General features: G+C 27.7%; 1 protein-coding gene and 1 long non-coding RNA gene across 2 annotated transcripts in view; one reads left to right on the top strand and one right to left on the bottom strand.

The window, feature by feature from the left end:
- LOC106688707 (uncharacterized) overlaps positions 1-18,876 on the bottom strand; it is a gene marked incomplete in the record, with an annotated part of 29,328 nt that extends 10,452 nt beyond the window's left edge. The window contains 6 exon segments of the mRNA XM_067052203.1: positions 8,194-8,351; positions 10,471-10,630; positions 11,389-11,525; positions 12,308-12,613; positions 13,861-14,020; positions 18,724-18,876. Coding sequence (XP_066908304.1) covers positions 8,194-8,351; positions 10,471-10,630; positions 11,389-11,525; positions 12,308-12,613; positions 13,861-14,020; positions 18,724-18,781 — 979 coding nt within the window.
- LOC106688710 (uncharacterized) lies at positions 329-1,650 on the top strand. Its single transcript, XR_001344356.3, has 2 exons — positions 329-606; positions 1,529-1,650. It is a non-coding gene; the product is annotated as an uncharacterized lncRNA (long non-coding RNA).
- Positions 18,877-18,991: the final 115 nt, after the last annotated feature.

Genomic DNA, 18,991 nt, shown 5'->3' with positions numbered 1-18,991 from the left:
CAGAGAAAGGTTATGTTATGCATATGTGAATAACGTAATAACAGAAATATAATGATGGAGAAGAAACAATTGAGAAATAAAGATGTAAATTCATTTCTACATAAAGGAATGATAAGTATACCAAGTGAAGACCTATAGAGGACCTATAGAAGAAATGAATCCCAATAGGTTTTGTACAGGTAACAGGTAGAATGTTTTAGGAGAAGCTGTTTAATGAAAATAGGCTATGGGCAGCTTGATCTATCAAGCTGGCTTTGGGTAAAGTCATCTATCAAGCAGGCAATAGATATTTTCATCCATCAAGCAGCCAATGGATAGCTTCATCTATCAAGCAGGCTATGGATAGCTTCATCATTAGTTGAATTATTAGAACACAATAAAATTAAAAAAATAATCAGCTAAAATCAGCAATAGGCAAAAATTTAACAAGAGAAGGTTCAAAATTAAAATGTAGCAGTTAGTGTTTGGTGAACGATTCTATATTAAGCAGATAACAGTTATAAAATAGTGGTTTTATCATTGATTAAACATTAAAAAACTAGTTAGAACCAAGTATATTGCTATTTCTCTTTGATATTATTGTGAAGACTTCAGAGGAAAAATGAGGTAATTCCATTTTTTTTTTTTTTTGTAATTGAGGTTAAAGAGTTTGATAGATTTTAGAGTGGTCAATACAAGTAAAAAAAAAAAAAAAAAAACTAAATGGTCAAAAATCACTGTTGATCAATGTGTATGCAGTGTAAAAAATTGGCGATTCCAAGATAAACCCTTAAATATGTACACAAATTTGAGATACCTCATTTATTTATTCTAGAGATACCGAGATTTATTCTGGTTTTGTAACTGTATTTTTTTGGTATCTTATTCATGTCTCATAAGTAAATTAGGTTCAAATGCTGGCTTGGGATTAATCCTGTTGCCACCTTTTACTCGTGTATGGACACTTCAAGACACAGTTAGTCTTCTTCTTTCACGAGGATGGGGAGTCACCCTCAGTGAACGTGTAGAACCATCCCTTCCTCTGGAGTGTGTTCCTTAGTGCCTCAAGCAGGATACATATCTTTAAAATGTATTTGGCAGTTTCTAGAATGCTGCATGTGGGGCATATAGTCACTTTCAGTGATTTCTCTCTGCCCTAAAGAAATGAGTATCTAACTTTATTCCATTTATATATCAGGTGGTTCTGACGACATTCTATCCCTTGGTGTTCTTACTGTGAGGCAAGTTGATGAATCTAGCATTTCTTCAACTTATTTTTGCCATAGACCACTTGTGGGATATCTGATATAGTCAAAGAACATTTTATATCAAGCAGTTCATTTTCTTCATGGCTTTAAACCAACTGTTTTATGTTTATAAAGTTTTTAAAAATCCGTTCAGCAGTCCTTAGAAATAGATATTAAAAACAAAGTTTTTTTATACACATGGTTAAAATGTGGAAATCAAAATCTCAAAAAAAAAATTATTAGTTAGATTATTATTAAAAATATATAAATCTTGGCAATGATGTATATTTTGTCTTTTTCAGGATTTTTCTTAAGAAAAAAACAAACACAAGCTTCCTATGATCAGTTCACTAAGAGGATACCATTGAAACATTTTGCTACCACCTAACTAAGCCCTATCTATAAAAATCTGTCTTTTTCCTCACATCTCTTTTTTTTAAAAAAAGATACCCTTCATTCTTCATTGCTACCTAGTCATACTTATCTGGAATTTGTGGTAGGTTGGGGATAAGTTTAGGGGAAAGGCTTCTAATACACAGAAGTGTGTTTAATTCAGATATTCTCTGGGTTGATTGAGATACACAAATTTGGGGGATACTATCAGAATTAAATATAACTAGTTGTTAGTTTTAATTCTGCTGGCAAGAATGATCTGGGCTGTATTTGTAAGGAGATTTGAAATAAATTATTCATGGTGAAAAGGAAAAGAAAACCTCTATTCTTGATTAATGTATTCAAAACTGACTGATTACAGGGGGCTTAGCGAAAGAGGGGGTTAAAAATCTGGATTAATATTGCTACTAAATTAAATATTGCTATTCATTGGACTGGGATATCATATAGAATGATAAAATTTTGTTTGTTTGTTTGTCTGCTGAATAATTAGTGACTATTGAAGTTTTTTTATGAAGCTTGTTCTTCCTTTGTGTTCTCTTCTCTTTCATCCTGCCTCTACTCATCTGGCTGGGTGGGGCATAGAATTACTCACTCATATGGAATTGATGGAACATAAGCTAAAATAATGTAGCTCTGAGCTCAGTTATCTTGTCCACTGTGAACTTTGTTCACACACTTGGGTACAGTACAAGTTTATTGGTTTGCCAATAGATGACAGGAACTTGGTGTTCTCTTCAAGTAATTCATTATAATGCATAGTTTTGAGTGATCTTCCTCAAACAGATGGCTACATAAAATTACGAGCAAAAAAAAAAAGAAATATTAGAGAAATGTGTTAACATAAGAGTCACTTAAAGATTAAACAAGCTCTAAGAAAAAAATAATATTACAAAACTTTTGTTAGAGATAAGCAAGGTAAATGGAAGGTAGAAAGTCAATTACTAAACCTCTTATAGAAGAAGAGTTAAATTAAATTTATCAAAATTAAAACGTAATACTAAAATTTGAGATAAAAATATTGGTTTTACATTACATCTTGGATTTGATTATTTTATCAATCCAGGAACTAAACACACTATAATCCACTAACAAATCTTACAGAATAAAGAAAATAATGTGTCTGCTCAATAAAGAAAGAAAAGAAAAACCAATGATTAAAGCTAGTCCTTAAATAAAATAATACTAATGTAATACTGGAAATCTATGTCAATAAAAGGACCAGAATATGATTGTCAAAAAAAAAAAAAAAATGTCAGTTTTAATTGAAAACTTTTTATTTTATTCAAAACAAAAATTATCTCTGATTTTCAAATAGTAACTAAACATGTTCCATGCAATTCTCAAACATTTTTTGCTGTAGAACCTTTGCTGGGCTAAAATAATTTCAGAGCACCATTGTTTGCCTAAAAAAAATTTTTGCAGCATAGTTATCCATAAAGTAGTTTGAATACTTAGGAAAAGTAGACAAAAAAGGGCAAGTTAAATCCTCAGACATATATAGGAACTCAAACTCTCTATATTCCAATGCATAAATTGTATTAATTAAAATATAATGAAGGACAATTTTATTTATGTTTTTTTGTTAAATTTCAAAATAAAAAAAAGTTATTTTCAATGTGACGTGAGAGACTGCAATCTTTCCAGCAGCATTGTTTTCTGAAAATAATTTACTAGCATTAAGAATCCATCTGTGCTTCCTTCACACTACTTCTATTTTGAACTACTGTCTTCTCTAATCTCAAGCAAAATTTGAAATATTTCAACTGTCATTCGAAAAGATTTATGGTTTGAAGAATGCTACAATAAAAGAATATCAGTAGGAATATCCAATAATGTCTTATAATCACCAATATTTCATTTTCTTCAGGGGGTTTTAGAAACTAAAAACAAGACTAAGCAAGCAAAAGAGAAGTAAGAAATTGTACTAACAGGGTGCTGCACAGCATTCTGTACAGAATTAAACAATAATAATTCTTAAAAATATGGACAGGACAGAGATAAAATGTAAATTAGAATTTAGAAACTGACATTTTTTTTTTCAACTTATTCAGATTCTTTACATCTTAGCAGAAATCTTTCATTATTTTCCCGTGACAAGATTATATAATCATCCTTATAAATCTCTGTTACATTTGTGTTACAGATAACTAAATATATACTGACAAGCTACTAAATATGTAATCTACTGATATAACTAAATAATTACAAAAATATATATATTAATATATAAGGCAAGTACAATAAACTCTTAGTAACTCAAATTTTAAGGGAATGTTAAATCACTCAGAGCAATGTTGAGTCTCATTAAAAAATACGGTTTGTTAACCTTCTATAATAATTAAACTTCCAAACATAAAAAAACATCTTTATTTAACTTTTCATGTGCAATTTTTAATGGATCTATGTGTTTCATATAAGACATGCCACATATATTCCACATTAGACACTCTGGGTCCGAAGAATGTATTTTCAGTCAGTGGACCACAATACCTGCGTATATATGGCTCCTTTGTTTTGTTGTGTTTTGAACCACAATACCTGCATATATATGGCTAAGTGGAAGTAACAACCACCCTTAAGAAATCCAAGGCACACCAAAACAGCAGGGGAAGGGCTTTAGACTAACATCCTATCCCATAGAAAACTATTATTTTAAAACCTCAACATCAACAAGCTGGACTATCTACAAAACTGATGAAAGCTTCTAGAGGAGGCCAGGACTCAGTAATGGGTTGTAGCACCAATTGAAGAAGAAGGAAAAAGTAAAAACTGATTACTGTCATAACAACTACAGGACTAGGTCTTGACATTCGCCATTTAAGTCCTGTTACGCTACTTTAATAAGGATAAAACCTTGATGATGTTATTAAAGACCACTTCATTGTATATGTCAAGTTTAATCAAAACTGTTAGAACCATTTTTGAGAAAATGATAAAAACTTTAAAATCGATGAAATAAAGTGGCATATTCAGTAAATCGTTTTTCGGCAAAAATTTTGCTACAACATTCTCTACCTACCTTTAATACATTTTATTCATAATATATTATATAAAAGTTTCCGTTTTGTAAATTATTTGAATGTAGTTATAACAATAGAGGTTAATTTTTGGTTTCTTTTAGATATAAAAATAATTTTGTTTTTCGTAATATAGACTTAAAGAACTATTTCATTCGGAAATGGTAGTGCCTCTAAATGAAACAATTTTCAAAGAGTTGATTACCGTATTATATAAAAAATAAGTTTTACATTAAATTTTGTAAGTTAAACTCGAATGCTCAAAACAAGAACATCATATAGTTGTTTCACTTCTCATCCTTTTAACTAGATGGGTTGTTGCACTCACACTAATGATGTCGAGTCCACACAATTGAATCTGTCACCTCTAATCCATTTAGCTCAGTCAACAAAAACAAACAACCATTCCTTCAATCTCATTTTTCTGTTAGAGCAGTATGCCCAGAAGTGGGCCCAAATAGTCGGACTACTGCTGGAATAGTATGCACAGAGTGGGGAACAACTTTTGAACCCTTTCTTTCTTTGGCGGTTAGAAACAATATTGTGATGCTTTGTCTTTTGCTACTTTTAGTGGTGTTTTAGAGAATTTATAGTACATTTTTTAACAACTAGATACGGTACGACTTTATAAAAGCTAAACTGAGCTCACATCCCAAACGCTGGCTGACATCAACTGTCAAACCCTTGTTAGTTCTATTCTATAGGTCAATACTTATCTGTTTCTTTGCCAAGTTAGGCATTCTGCATTTGACTTTTAAAAAATAATAAATTTGATGGATCATTTAAATCAGACATTATGACTGATCAGTTATTATTGTAGAAGTTGTTGTATTCGATAAAAACTGCATTGCTAAGACAATGGGTCCCATAGACCAGTTCCATCAAGTGAAAAGGTAACCAATCTTAATAGTAGACCAGGATCTTGATTTTCCTGAATGTTAGTGCATCACTCTACATTTGTTGAGCATCTCTGTCAAATTTTTCATTTAATTTTTTATTCAATTTTCTTGTAATGGATTGTCAAAAACTAACTGAATTAGTGAGGGAAAAGAAGAAAAAATTAAAACCTAAACACACAATTCACTGCAATAGTTACTTGAAAGCTGCTATATGCAAGGATATAGGATAGAAATTGACAACTTCGGTTAAGTTTTTTTTTTTTTATAATAGCTTTATTTCATATTTAATTTTTCATAACTATATAATTTTGCCGGAAGTCTACAATTGCTAAACTCAAATTCCTTAGAATGCTTTTCATTTTTAAAAATTCGTGATTAACGCTTCAGCATCTACCAAAAGTCGTATTCTGTAATATAACAAACATTCATTAATTATATTAGTTTGACTATTAATTTATCACTATGTTTCTGTAAAATAATCTGAAGCTTCATAATAAGACAAAATTAAGTTACCTTAACTATGTCAGGGTAGTTTCCAACACTCATACTTTATAAATTCGATAAAATTTAGGAATAACTGAGATAGATTGTTTGTTGATTAAAAGAAATATATTTAGTGGAAACAAACTTGACAGCTAGTACTGATCAACCAAAAGTGTTTTAACTACACAGCCAGACAGTGAAAAATTAAAATTGAAATTTTATTAGCCCAGGAAAGGTGCCACGAATTTTTTTTTTAGTCCAAGAAGGATGCCACCGAAAAAAAGTCAAGAACCACTGCGATATATTATAAGATATAACTTACAATAAATATGCCATAATGGAATATGACAATTGCAATGGAAAATAAGTATCCTTGCTTTAAATAAATACTACAATTTTAAATATCTTGTAAATTTCCTGTTTACTTGTTTTTAATAAAATTATTTTAAATATTATTTAAATTATTTAATAAGGAGTTTTAAATAGGTATCTTTTTATAATTGTCTATTTTATACCATAAAATATACATTTTTCTGGTATGGTTTTCGATTCGACAAGTACTTAATAAGTAATGAAACCATGTATCAACTTAACATTAGTATTTTAAGGTTATGTAGAAAGAATTATCAATGGTAGACATGAGAATAAGATTTTCAGAACTTCTTTCCAAAGATAAAATGAAATTACCATAAATTCAGTTAAACCTTTTCTTGTAGTGAATCTAGACCCAAAGAACTCATCTAGATGGGACTGGTCTTAGCACACCTAAACTCACCTAGACTGAGAGACCCTTGATGAGAATCCACCTTAACTTTGACCAAGAGATGATTCAATAGACAAATTACGACCTGCTTTAGCACCATTAATGATAAAAAATATTAGATGTAATATTTTTTTCTGATATCAAATTTTTTTAAGTTGTAAAGGTGAATATTATTCTTTTGTAGATGTTGAATTTCCCCTAAAATGTTGAGCTATCAAGAGTTGCAGGGTTGTCGCATGGGCAGAGCAACCACATGGTTATTCCAGGCTCCATGCCTCCCATTAAGATACCATGCATCAGGGACAAAAATTAGAGACAGCATAATTTTATTTTTTAATAAATAAAATTACAACTGGCTAAAGGTTCAAAATTAATCAACCATTACTAGAAGTATAAAAATAAAAAACTACCTAACAAAATAGCAAATTGGCCAATTTGGGGAAGTGTGAAGATGAAATCATTTCCCCAGATACCTACAACCAATGCGACAGCCCTGAATAACTTCATGAAATTTTTTTTTAAATATTATCTGAAGGGAGTTTTTTATTGACAAAAAAATCTTTGTGATACTCATATGATAGTTAATTCTTAAATGTATAATGGCTGAAATTTCACTAAATAGTTTTAATTACCGATTTATGATAAAAAATTATACAGATTCTACATACTAATCTTGAGCTGAAGAGTCGATGGTTTCGAAAATGATTAATAAACCTCAACTTTACCAAAGTATTTTGTTCATTATTTAGAATTTACACAGTAAACCCTCGTTACTATGAACTCAAAAAACAACAAATATCCATGATATTGCTAACCAAAATCGAATTTTGGAAATCCATTTTTCTGTAAAAGTCATAAAAATATTTTTGTAATGTTTACCTCAGTTCAGTTCAGTTTAGTTTTGTGTTGTTCAAGTTAAAGAAAGGTTCTGTATCAAAGTTTTTATTTTCTTAGTTGGTAAAAACTCAAGAAAATGAAACATCATAACATAGCACAATTAGGTGCATAAAAAAATTATATTATTTTTGTTTTGTAATGTATTCTCTTTTTTTGTTGTAAATATTTGTATCTATTTAATGTATACATATTATTTATTTCCAATCTGATCCCTTTTTTATTTCTGTGGTTAATTCTATGTCTTTCTGTATTTAGAATAGAAGGTTTTAACAAATAAATGGTTATAAATACTGCTTTTTTAAAAATGGTTTTATCGAAATAATTAATCTCATAATTTTTGTTGTTATATAGCTATTCTGAATTTCATTATAATGATCTAGTTGATTTGAGTTTGTTGTAAGGAGGTTTTACTATATACCTATACCGTAAGTCCATATCCTTAATGTAGTATACTTATTGATTAACAAGAATCAGAATTGTTGAGTTTAGATTGTCACGAATAGGAATAATACCACTAATAACTGGCTGAGTCACTGAAGCTGTTGAGTAAATAAGCAGTCGCCAGTTTCCACCACATCTTCGAGTGCCATCTGGGCAGGACGCAAGGCATTCATTTTCATTAGTCTCTTTTTCTGATTCAGGTTTTCGGTTGCCACAGTGACATTCAGTACTATTGCAAAGAAATAGAGAAAACATTATTTCCAAATAGTTTGAGGAAAAAAAAATTCTATTGATAGATTATTCAAATTTTAAATAAATAAAATTGTAATATATATGAAAAAGTAAAATCATTTCACAATTATAACATCCATATACCATAAGCTGAGCGCATATTACTAAAAAAGCAAAGAACAATTTGAGTAAAAATAATATGGCTAGACATTTAAGAAGCAACAAAATTCAAATCCTATTCTAAATTGTAAAAGATATATAGTGTAGTCAGATTTATTTTATTTTTTTATAAACCGCTACTTTTTTAATCTGTCAGCTCCAATGTTTATATATAAACAACAGCTTTTCTAAACAAAAAGTCAGAAACTATGTGAAAATATTAAATTTGTCTCAAAAATTAGACAGGGCTGTTTCTCATGCTGTATGAGTAACAATAAATTTTTTTCACGAAATTGAATGAATATGTGTTTTATGGAATTGTATTTTAGGGGTCCACCATATTAAGGGTTTAAGCATACCAAAATAAAGAATTGTGGTCAAAATAATGCAAAACTTATTCTATTGATATTTCTTTATTAAAAAACATAACCCTCATGGGTCTTCTTTTCATATAATAGCTCAAAATGTTCTTCTCTTATATGAAGCAAGCTTGTCAGGTTAACGAGTATGTCTGATTAGCAAATACTATGATATTATGACTATCAAGATGGTACTGAATATCCTAACATCTGACATAATTTGTTGAAATAAATTGTATCATTCTGAGATGCTTGTGGAAGCTTAGAAGGTTTATTAAACTACTGATTCCTTTGGGCCAGATTCAAGATTCATTATACAAATCAAACTTAACATTATTTATTTTTCTATTAGTTAATTAATTATATTTATAACAATATTAAATTATATGTTTATAATTTTGAAGACTCAAGTCGTACTTAAGTCATTTATAACATTAAGGTCCCATGTGTATTGAGATGTTGGGGAAGAAAGCTCAAGAGGTGAACTGTATTAATCTATGCAGCCCTAAGCAGTATCTCAATGTAGACTCAGCTCAAATCACATAACAATAATAATATTGCACCCAAAAAATTTTTTTCAAAATTAATTTATAAGAAGAAAACATTCTGGAAGATCACTGAATGAAACTAAACTCAATGGTGATTTATTGAAATATGAGCAATATGTAATATCTAATAAAAAAGAAAACTGCTTTTAAAATAATTAAATAATGCAAATATGCAAACGATCTTTTCTATAATTGATAAAATAAAATCTGAGTTGATAAAAATTAAATGTAGCTATATTTTATATTCACTCGTCAAAAATAACATGAAGTTAAAACATAATGTGAGAACTTCAAATTATGGAAAAACATCTCAAAATTCAAATATAAGAATTTGGTCAGACCTGACCATCTTCTTATATATCAATTTTTACGATCAACTATATATACATATATCTCAAAATTCACTTTTATCCTTAAGATTTTTATGTGTACTGGTATTAAATTTTATATCCAGGGTTTATTTTTGTCACAATAACTCCATAGTTCTAGGGTCCAGCATCTTTATTTTAGGAAAAATAACACTTTTATGGTATACCAGTGCTCTCTTGCAATAACAGACAATTGCAAAGACTACATGAGTTGTAATGTTACAGCCCTATCTATCAGAGATCAGGAGAACTCCTAATGCTTTCTGCACTGACTGCCAGAGAGAGGCCCTTATGGTCTTCAAGATCATTACTGCAGCCTGATACTGCTACCTAGTGACCAACACTTGAACTACGATTGGCTCTTCACTGTCCAGCTATTCTAATCTTAACTAAAATTCCATTGTCTGAGGCTTCCTGAAACTTGTGCATTATACCTCCTGAACTGGCGTCTGTTCTAAACACATACTTTGAGAATGTATTTGGGGTTAAATGAAATGGTTAACAGTGATGATGAAATTTACTTGTACAACTACTGGTCCTTACAAAGTAATGTCTTCTAGGCTCTTCTTGGTTGTAGTAAAATTTAAGTAAAGTTGCTTTCAAGTCACAATATTAAAAATTTAATGACATATAACACAGTATGTAAATTAATTTTTTTTAATTTGATCAAAATAAAACCTTACCCATATTGTACTCCAGCATAACTATAACCAAGCTGTTTACATATATTCATGCATTTCCTCGGGCTGTTCGTATCAGGTAAATCAAGACGAAAACCAGATAGGAGTCTTAAATTTTCATTATCTATGAAGCAGCCAATGAGTTTTCCTTCTTCACTTTCATCTGAAAACAAAATTTTAAAAAGAAGTTAATAATTTTACAAACCGGCTAGAATGAAAATCAATAATTAGAGAAAAACATTATAAATTATTGAATAAATCTTAAAATACTTATATTTTTTTTATCATTTGGATATGTGAGTAGTGATGAATCTGATTACTTAAAAAATAAGTGTTATAACAAAACTAAACACATTGTAAATGGAGCTGAATACTATGAGTATGGCACTGTGCTTATAACTCTCAGGTCTGAGTTCGAGTTTGACAATGGATGTAATTATTTATTCGGTCAAATCAGATGTGGATCAACCTTGGGTTAAGGAAACTCTCCTGAGGAAGTACATAACAGTGGAAAGGACCATTAACAGTTTCCTCAAAAAAGCTATACAACATTAATTTAAAATGGATTCATAGTAGCCACAATCTATATCATAACTGCGGAAAAAACATTTTTGATATTTTTTGAGTTTAAAGTCAGTATTTTGTTGAGTTATTGAATTTTCTTATTACCTAATGATACTTTCAATCATACAAATCGATCTTGTTTAGAAACTTTCAAAATTTTGACATAGTTGCAGATCCTGATCTGAATCTTAATGAAACTCAAGGTTACATGATACTTATATAAAAAAATTGAAAATGTAAGCTTGATTAATTTAGTAATACAGTTTTTATTACATCAATTAAAAATGATTATCGAGTATCTAACCAAAGATTATATGATTTGCAAAGTATAAAACATAAAAAAAACAAAAAACTAACTGGGAATGGACGTCTTGTAAATACTGTTACGCCAACCACCACCACAGAGAAATCTTGTATCCCCAGCACATTCCATATCACAATCTCCTTCACTACTTCTCGGTCCAAGGGGTTCTTCTCCACAAAAACACTGAGACCTGAAAAATGCATAAATATTACCATTGATTAAATATCGTAATTTTTTTACATTCACTTACATGAAATTTATAATAAAAAGAACTTACGTATAATTTATAATCTCAAACAATTTTGAACTGAGAAACATGTTTTAATGTCCCTCGAGTCAAAAACCCAAGTCTCACCATTTTATTGAAAATGGCTCTAATGATATTGATTTTACTATTTATTTCAGAAAAATTAAATGATCTTCAATATCAGTTAACTTTTCATTGAAAAAGTCTGAACAGAATTAAATGATAAAATTTCAAAATAGCTTTTTCTAACGCATCTTTAATTTTGTTTATTTTGAATAATTAACTTCTTCTTTAATAGTAATGCAAAATGCACAAATATGAACTACAAAAGAATTTGATGATGAACTAAAGAAAAAATAAATGTTTTTTTTTTCCATACTTTTTATGACAATAGCCAATTTTTACATATGAAATATATAGTAAGGCAAAATATTTCCATCAGGAATTATAAGGAAATTGTTTTGAAATATGCAAGAATTGTGAGTGATGAAGCTCAAAGCAGAATGGTTTATGAAAGTTGTGATGTGCACACCTGATTTTTTTTTATTAAATAATATAGGCAAAAAAATAGATTAACATAAATTGTTAACCAATAATCATTTTAACTATTTTGAAAAGTTATTTTAAATTTCTGCCACGAGTATTTATGCTTTCTTAAATGACCGAATCTTTGTCATTGAAACTAATCATAGAAAATTATTATAGATTAAAAGATAGAGTCTAACCTGTATTGAAGTCCTGCATAGCGATATCCATTTCTAAAACAGAACCCAACACATAATTCAGGAGTCATATCTTGGGATTCTGGTGCGATCTTTCCTGTAAGAGCTCTACGGCCTCCTTCATCAGCAAAGCAACCAACGTAGTTCGGTTGAACATAGTTAACAGGTTTATCTACTAAATCGTAAACACTTAATTTCAAACCACCCCCACAAATCTTTGTTTTGTCACCATCACATTTCGAATTACAGTCAGAGCTATCAGCTGAGTGGATAAAGGAAGGTCTATCTTTGGCACAAAAACACTCATAGCTGAAATATAAAAAATATAATAATACAATTATAGATTTACATAAAGTAATGGATTAGTTTTAAGTTATGAGTAGTGAACTAACTTCTGACAGCCAGCCTGTCTAAACCAGCCCTGAATCAATTCCACCTTAATCCTTAATTTTTTAGTTTAAATTTTGAGAATCTATTTTGTCTCTTTAACTTTTATTTCTATCTTTAGACATTGTAGCAGTTTCCAAGAAGTAATTGCTGTGGAAGGTTGTTTATTTTTAAAGTTTTATAGTGAATAATTCTGAACCACAATAATTTTGCCAATTTCTTGTTGAGTAAGTTTACAGTTAATTTATTATCTAAATTTGTCGGTTTATAATTATGATTCTCAGGTGTTGTTACCTAAACACTGGCTTGAAAAAACGAAATATTGAATTGATTCTGTTGATAGAGGTCCAGAAAATTACCATTTTCACTTAATTTCTTAATACCTTTTTGAAATTCTTATATTTTTTATACTTTTACAGTATATCTTATTTTTATTTTAGGTTATTTTTAATATAAATTTTCACATATTATTTTAGCTGTTTACATGATTTTAGTTGTTTTTGTATCTTTTTTAGCCCCGATGAAGCCCTGCAAAGTGGGGCAAAATTTTGGCTCATAATAAATAGTTTAATTACTATTTCAGTTCTTTTGACCCCACCTGATGGTCAATCGACAATCTTCCAATATTTAAAAAGTTTGAATTATTGATACAAAAAAAAACTAATTATTCTAATAACTATTTGTAAAATAACAAACTTATGCAAATTTATTTATCAATTATTATTAATTTAAAGAAATTATTGAAAACCAAATGTATTTCATTTCCAATCAAAATTGATTGAGTTTCTTAAACTTTTTTTAATCTATTTTTAGAACCTTTATGATATGTATAATGTCTTTTGACCTTATATGATTTTTTTTTTTGTTTATTTAGTTAAGTTATATTAATAATTTTAGAGTCAATACTTTGTGCAATATATTTTATTTTAGCTCAATATTTAATTATTTTATTGATAACTTCAGGATTTATTAGGCAGTGCATCCAACTAGATATATGTTTTCTATCTCAGTAACAAATTGACTTAAACTTAAATTTAAACTCTAAACTTAGCTTAACTAGACCTTAAAAAATAACATAAGCAAAAGAAAATGCTTCATTTGTCCATTAGTCATACTCTTGTCAAATTAATGGTTATCTATAATAAAATTATCTAGCAAAAGAACCTTACCTGTACTGCAATCCGGCATAGTGAAAACCTTTTCCCTTGCAGAAGGAAATACATTTTTCAGGTGTGAGAGTATTTTGAAAGTTCTGCTGCGCACCGCTCAAAAGGCGGGCCTCGTTCGATATCTCCTTATAGCACCCAATTAATCTAGCAGATTCGGAAGCTACAAATAATAATAAAAAAAATATTTAACAATTTGTTTTGTTTTCTAAAATAATAAACACTATTTATTAAAAATATTGCAGTCAGAGATAGGTTAAATAAAGTTTGAAAGGAAATAAGGAAAGATTAAGTAATATAAGGTATAGTTTGAATAATAATATTGAATGGTCATTAGTTTCCAAGAATTATAAAACTGTTCTCATTTGAAAGAATGGGTTATCTTCCATAATGTTATTTTTGTGACGAGCACACCATTGTGGTCACAAAGAATTCTTCTTATTCATATAATTATAGGAAAATTAATTAGTTCCTATAAGAATTCTACAAAGTAATTACATACTACATAATTTAGCAATTGAGAAATTACAAGCATTCATAATCTTTTCATTTTAATTTTGATCCCTTCAATTGGGTATAAAAATAAATATGGTAAACATACATTAGGCTATATCGTAACATATCTGTTCAATCGCTTACCAGAAGAACTAATATATAAATCAACCACAAAAAAAAAAAAAAATTTAACTGGATACTTTCTTACTTCTATGATTCCCAATAACTGATTTTGATTCACCAAATGACCATAGCTGCCTGTATTTCTTCTTAACTCCACAAAATTTATTTACTATATTACAATTTGTATTAACAATGTATGTACGTGTTTAGTAAATAGATACTATTGGATTCTTATTTTTATAATATTTTGTATCATCTTTTTTTATTCTCACATTATATTAATTCACTAATTATAAAATTGCAGCTTTATTATTTACTTCAAAATCCTTTCAGTTATTTTATCGTTATTATTATTATTTTTTATTTATTTTTTAATAATTTTCATTTTATTTTTATTTTTTGCTTTATTTTCATTTTAGTAGTTGTTAATTAAAATATTAATTATATCACTTGAGATCAATTCATATTGTACTTATCTACCTTAAAAATTACATAGCCTCCACAACGCCCTAATAGTCTAAACTGTAATATTTACATTTTACTTATGTCTATCATTTTTATGTGTTATTTTTGCACCTATCGATAGATGTTGTCATCTGGTCAGACCATATCAGATGTAATTTTTTAAATGAATAAAATAAAAAAGTAAATTATTTAACATATTTAAATATGTTCCCATTATATCTAATTTTCTGTTTTAATAACTAACTCTATATTTTAATTTTATATTATTTTATGTTAGTCACTGTAATCTATGCAAGACTGACCTATTATTGTCCACTATAAGATGAATCCTATAAGATAAATTAATTCCTATATGTATTCATAGTAGGAAGAATGTCCCAGTGGGTGGTCAAGAAAGGTACTAAAATATCAGTAAAACTATTTATCAGTAACCAACATTTCGTCCCACTATTCATCAGGGTTAAATGTAAACTAGATAAAAGCATTGTAAAAAATATAAAAAGGCTATAAGAATATACATAAGTAGTTTTAAAAAAGTTTTTCTGCTACTTTTTTACTTGTTCTCATCCAACTCTGATGAACCCCAGCAAAGTTGACAAAACGTTCACTAATTGGTTTTTCTGCTATTTTTTACCTTTACCGAGCAGACAATCTTCCTATAATTAATTAAATAGAGTCAACTAGTAATCTTTCAAATAAAATTTACTTCCATAAAACCTTTTTTATATTTTTTAAACAACCTGATTCATCTCAAGTACTTTAATTTAAAAATGTTCATAACCTAGAAAAAAGTAAGGTTGATTACTCATAATGATTAACAAAAATTAAATAAAACTAAACATTAAAAACATTTATTAATTCAATAGATAAATATTATGGTTTTGTTAATAAATATTCATACATAAAGATTGATTTTGTGTTTTTAAATCAAAATAAATGAAAAAGTAACTAACATTAAACTTCCTATTATATTCTCCGTTGAATCAGGGAAATAAGGGAATCATAATAATGTACAACTGGTTTACTGAAAGGTTACTTACTACATGGAATGAATAATTTCAAAGTGATAAGTTACATTCCTTTGTAGTGTTTCCTTTAACATTGTTTACTATGCGTCAATATCTTATAAGCAAAAGCTTCTAGTTAAACCATTAGATTGTATAATAATAAATATAATAGAAAATAATTTTAATAAACTCAGTTTAGTACTATTAAATCAGTTAGCACATTTTTTGTTTTATTTTAATATGAAGTTTCAAGTTTAGTTTGAAGTTCTCAATTTCTGTTTTTTAATACTATGAAATTAATAAACCAATTGATTTTTTTTTTAGCATATATTAAATTATATCTATAGACATAGTAGAAATTTTAATAACATAAATTTTGCCATGAACAAAACAGAGAAATCAATATGGACGTCTAAAAATGCTATGACAAAAAAATTGAGAATATGTGACCAGTAAAAATATTATTTAATAACATGAAAATATTATTATTTTAAATTTATTTGTTATTTAGACTGATTGGTATGACGTGTCTTATGGCAACCCAATATATTTAGGCAGCACTGCTTGTAAAATAAAGTATTTCTTTCTCTTTACATACATATATTATATACATACATACATACGTACTCAATCGTAATGACACTTGCACATTTTCAATATTATCTATATCTTTTTAGTTTTATCTGAAATTCCTGTTTTATATATAATAACTAACAAAGTATAAGTGTTTTCTCCATTCTTTTGCTTTGTCAATTATTCAGGAAAAATTATGAAATGCTATAAAAAGTGAAAAAATTTGTTCATCTATTTCAACCATTAATTAACATTTTATAAAAATGTGCTGGTAAGGAAAAGTGAGTTAAAATAATATTACAAGGTTGAGGGTTGATTTTTAATTGAATGAATAAAAAAAAGTTTAGTGCCTGTTAGATTCCACCTCGAATTCCATTCCGAATCGAAGAAAAAAAAATTAAATTTTAACCACCAGTGCAAATACATAATTTATAATTAATATACATTGTATTATAAAATATAAATCTGGATAAAAAGTTATTAAATATTAATGAAGTTGCGGGTTCAACTTTAATTTTTCTAATTTATAACTTTTTGTAATAATTAAACATTCTATACTGTTATTTTCCTAGTTGGTGTTTCATAAATGTTATGAAATTTTATATATAAATGAGAAATTTTACATATATTTATATTACATATAGTCCAGTGTAATACAGACCAGATGGAAAAATTAATATTTAAAAGTATAAGAATTCATTCCACAGTACTATGGATTAATATTATAGTTAGTAATATATATATATATAAAGTAATATACTATAAAGTTTATTATTATATATATTGGTCATTAATTTAAAATAAACATTATTGATTATATCTGTTAAAAATGTTCGTTTTATTACATGAATTCCATAATTGAGGCAATCAATTGTCAAATATGGTAACCAACATTTATTTTGAATTGAAATTTTTTACTTTAACGGAATCATAGATTTTTTATAGTATTTTTTTTTTTGGTAATTTTAAAAAGTTTAACGTTATTATTAAACTATAGTACTTCTGATTTAAGGTAAAACATTGTAATTAACAAACACCTTAACTTTGAGAAAATGTTTTTTTTTCAGTCACAATGTTTTATGAAAAAGTTAATTAATTTTAGTAATTTAAAAAAAAAAACATCATTCGCAGATAAATAAGTAACCTAATATATGTCACAAATATTTAAATAATTTACTATATGTTTTAGTAGGTAAATTATAATATTTGTAAGGAATAGTTATTTTTATTGCTATAACTTCTCATAAACTAGATTTGTTTTTATTTTTTAAAATTGAGTTTATCTCAGGTAAAAAATAAATTATGCATAATTTCAAAAGAAACAAATAATTTTTTACTAAAATTTTTTTTACTGTTTAATGCACTACAGTAAATGATATATTTAATAAAGAAGTAAAATTGATATTTGTTATTATTTTTATTTTTAACTAGATGATTCCTGTATTAAGTTTTTCACTATACTGATTATTTATTTTAAAATATTATTATATTCTATACATTTTATTATAAATTATAATTTATGTTTGCTATTCGCATACTACTTGTAAATGTATTTGTCCTGTCATTAATGCATTATTTTTATATAATCTGTACTCATTTCTATAAGTAACTGGGTTTATCATTTATTTATAAATAAATAGATTAAAAGAGAGAAATATGGATGTTTTGAAGGCATGAGAACACAGAACTAATCATTATAAAAATCTATCCTTGTTATTTCACAACTGACTGTACTGATAAATACAAATTAAAAATTCCTAGACTCATAAATAATATTTAGCAGGAATATTATATACAACAAAGACAATTTTTTTGATAATAAAATTGAAAGAATGAATGATGAAGTTAGATGTATCAATTATAGTTAAACTCCAGGAAACCAGATGACCTTGGTTTTACTTTTTCAATGTCTTTAAAATATAAACAAGAAATAGTGACTGAAAAACTTTTGCTGTTACAACTAAATTATTCAACTAGTGATAACAGATAAAGTCTTTTAGGGGCTATAGTTATCATGTTTAAAAATCCATGGCCATCAAGATATTTTGTAATAAATAAAATACTGTATGCATTTGAAATAATCGATATTTGTTGTAATTCATTTTTTTCGAAATTAATATTTCGAATTTTTGATAAATATTAAAATTGCACAAAAATTATTTTCGAGACTTAAATGGAATAGTATATAATATTAAATGTTTACCTGATATGAACACTATTAATATAAGCTGGGCTAAGCCAAATATAAAACTAAGTCCCATCGCGGTTCCTCATGAGAACACAAGAACTGCTTCTACATATATGTCTTGACCTCAGGCTGGTCAGATTCCTTCTCCCACCACCTGTTTATTTCTTAGTCCTTTTTATCCCCACCTCCGTATTTTTTTTCCCGTAAATTAAATCGTTTAATATACAACAAATATTTGACAGTGCAGGAGTTGTTATCAATGCAATAAAACTTAGAGAGCATT

The sequence above is a fragment of the Halyomorpha halys genome, unplaced genomic scaffold (assembly GCF_000696795.3).
Source record: "Halyomorpha halys isolate HHAL.00 unplaced genomic scaffold, Hhal_1.1 Scaffold1182.1, whole genome shotgun sequence".
Taxonomy (NCBI): domain Eukaryota; kingdom Metazoa; phylum Arthropoda; class Insecta; order Hemiptera; family Pentatomidae; genus Halyomorpha; species Halyomorpha halys.
Note: the sequence above shows the minus strand (reverse complement) of the source record. Positions and strands in the feature narration are given on the sequence as shown.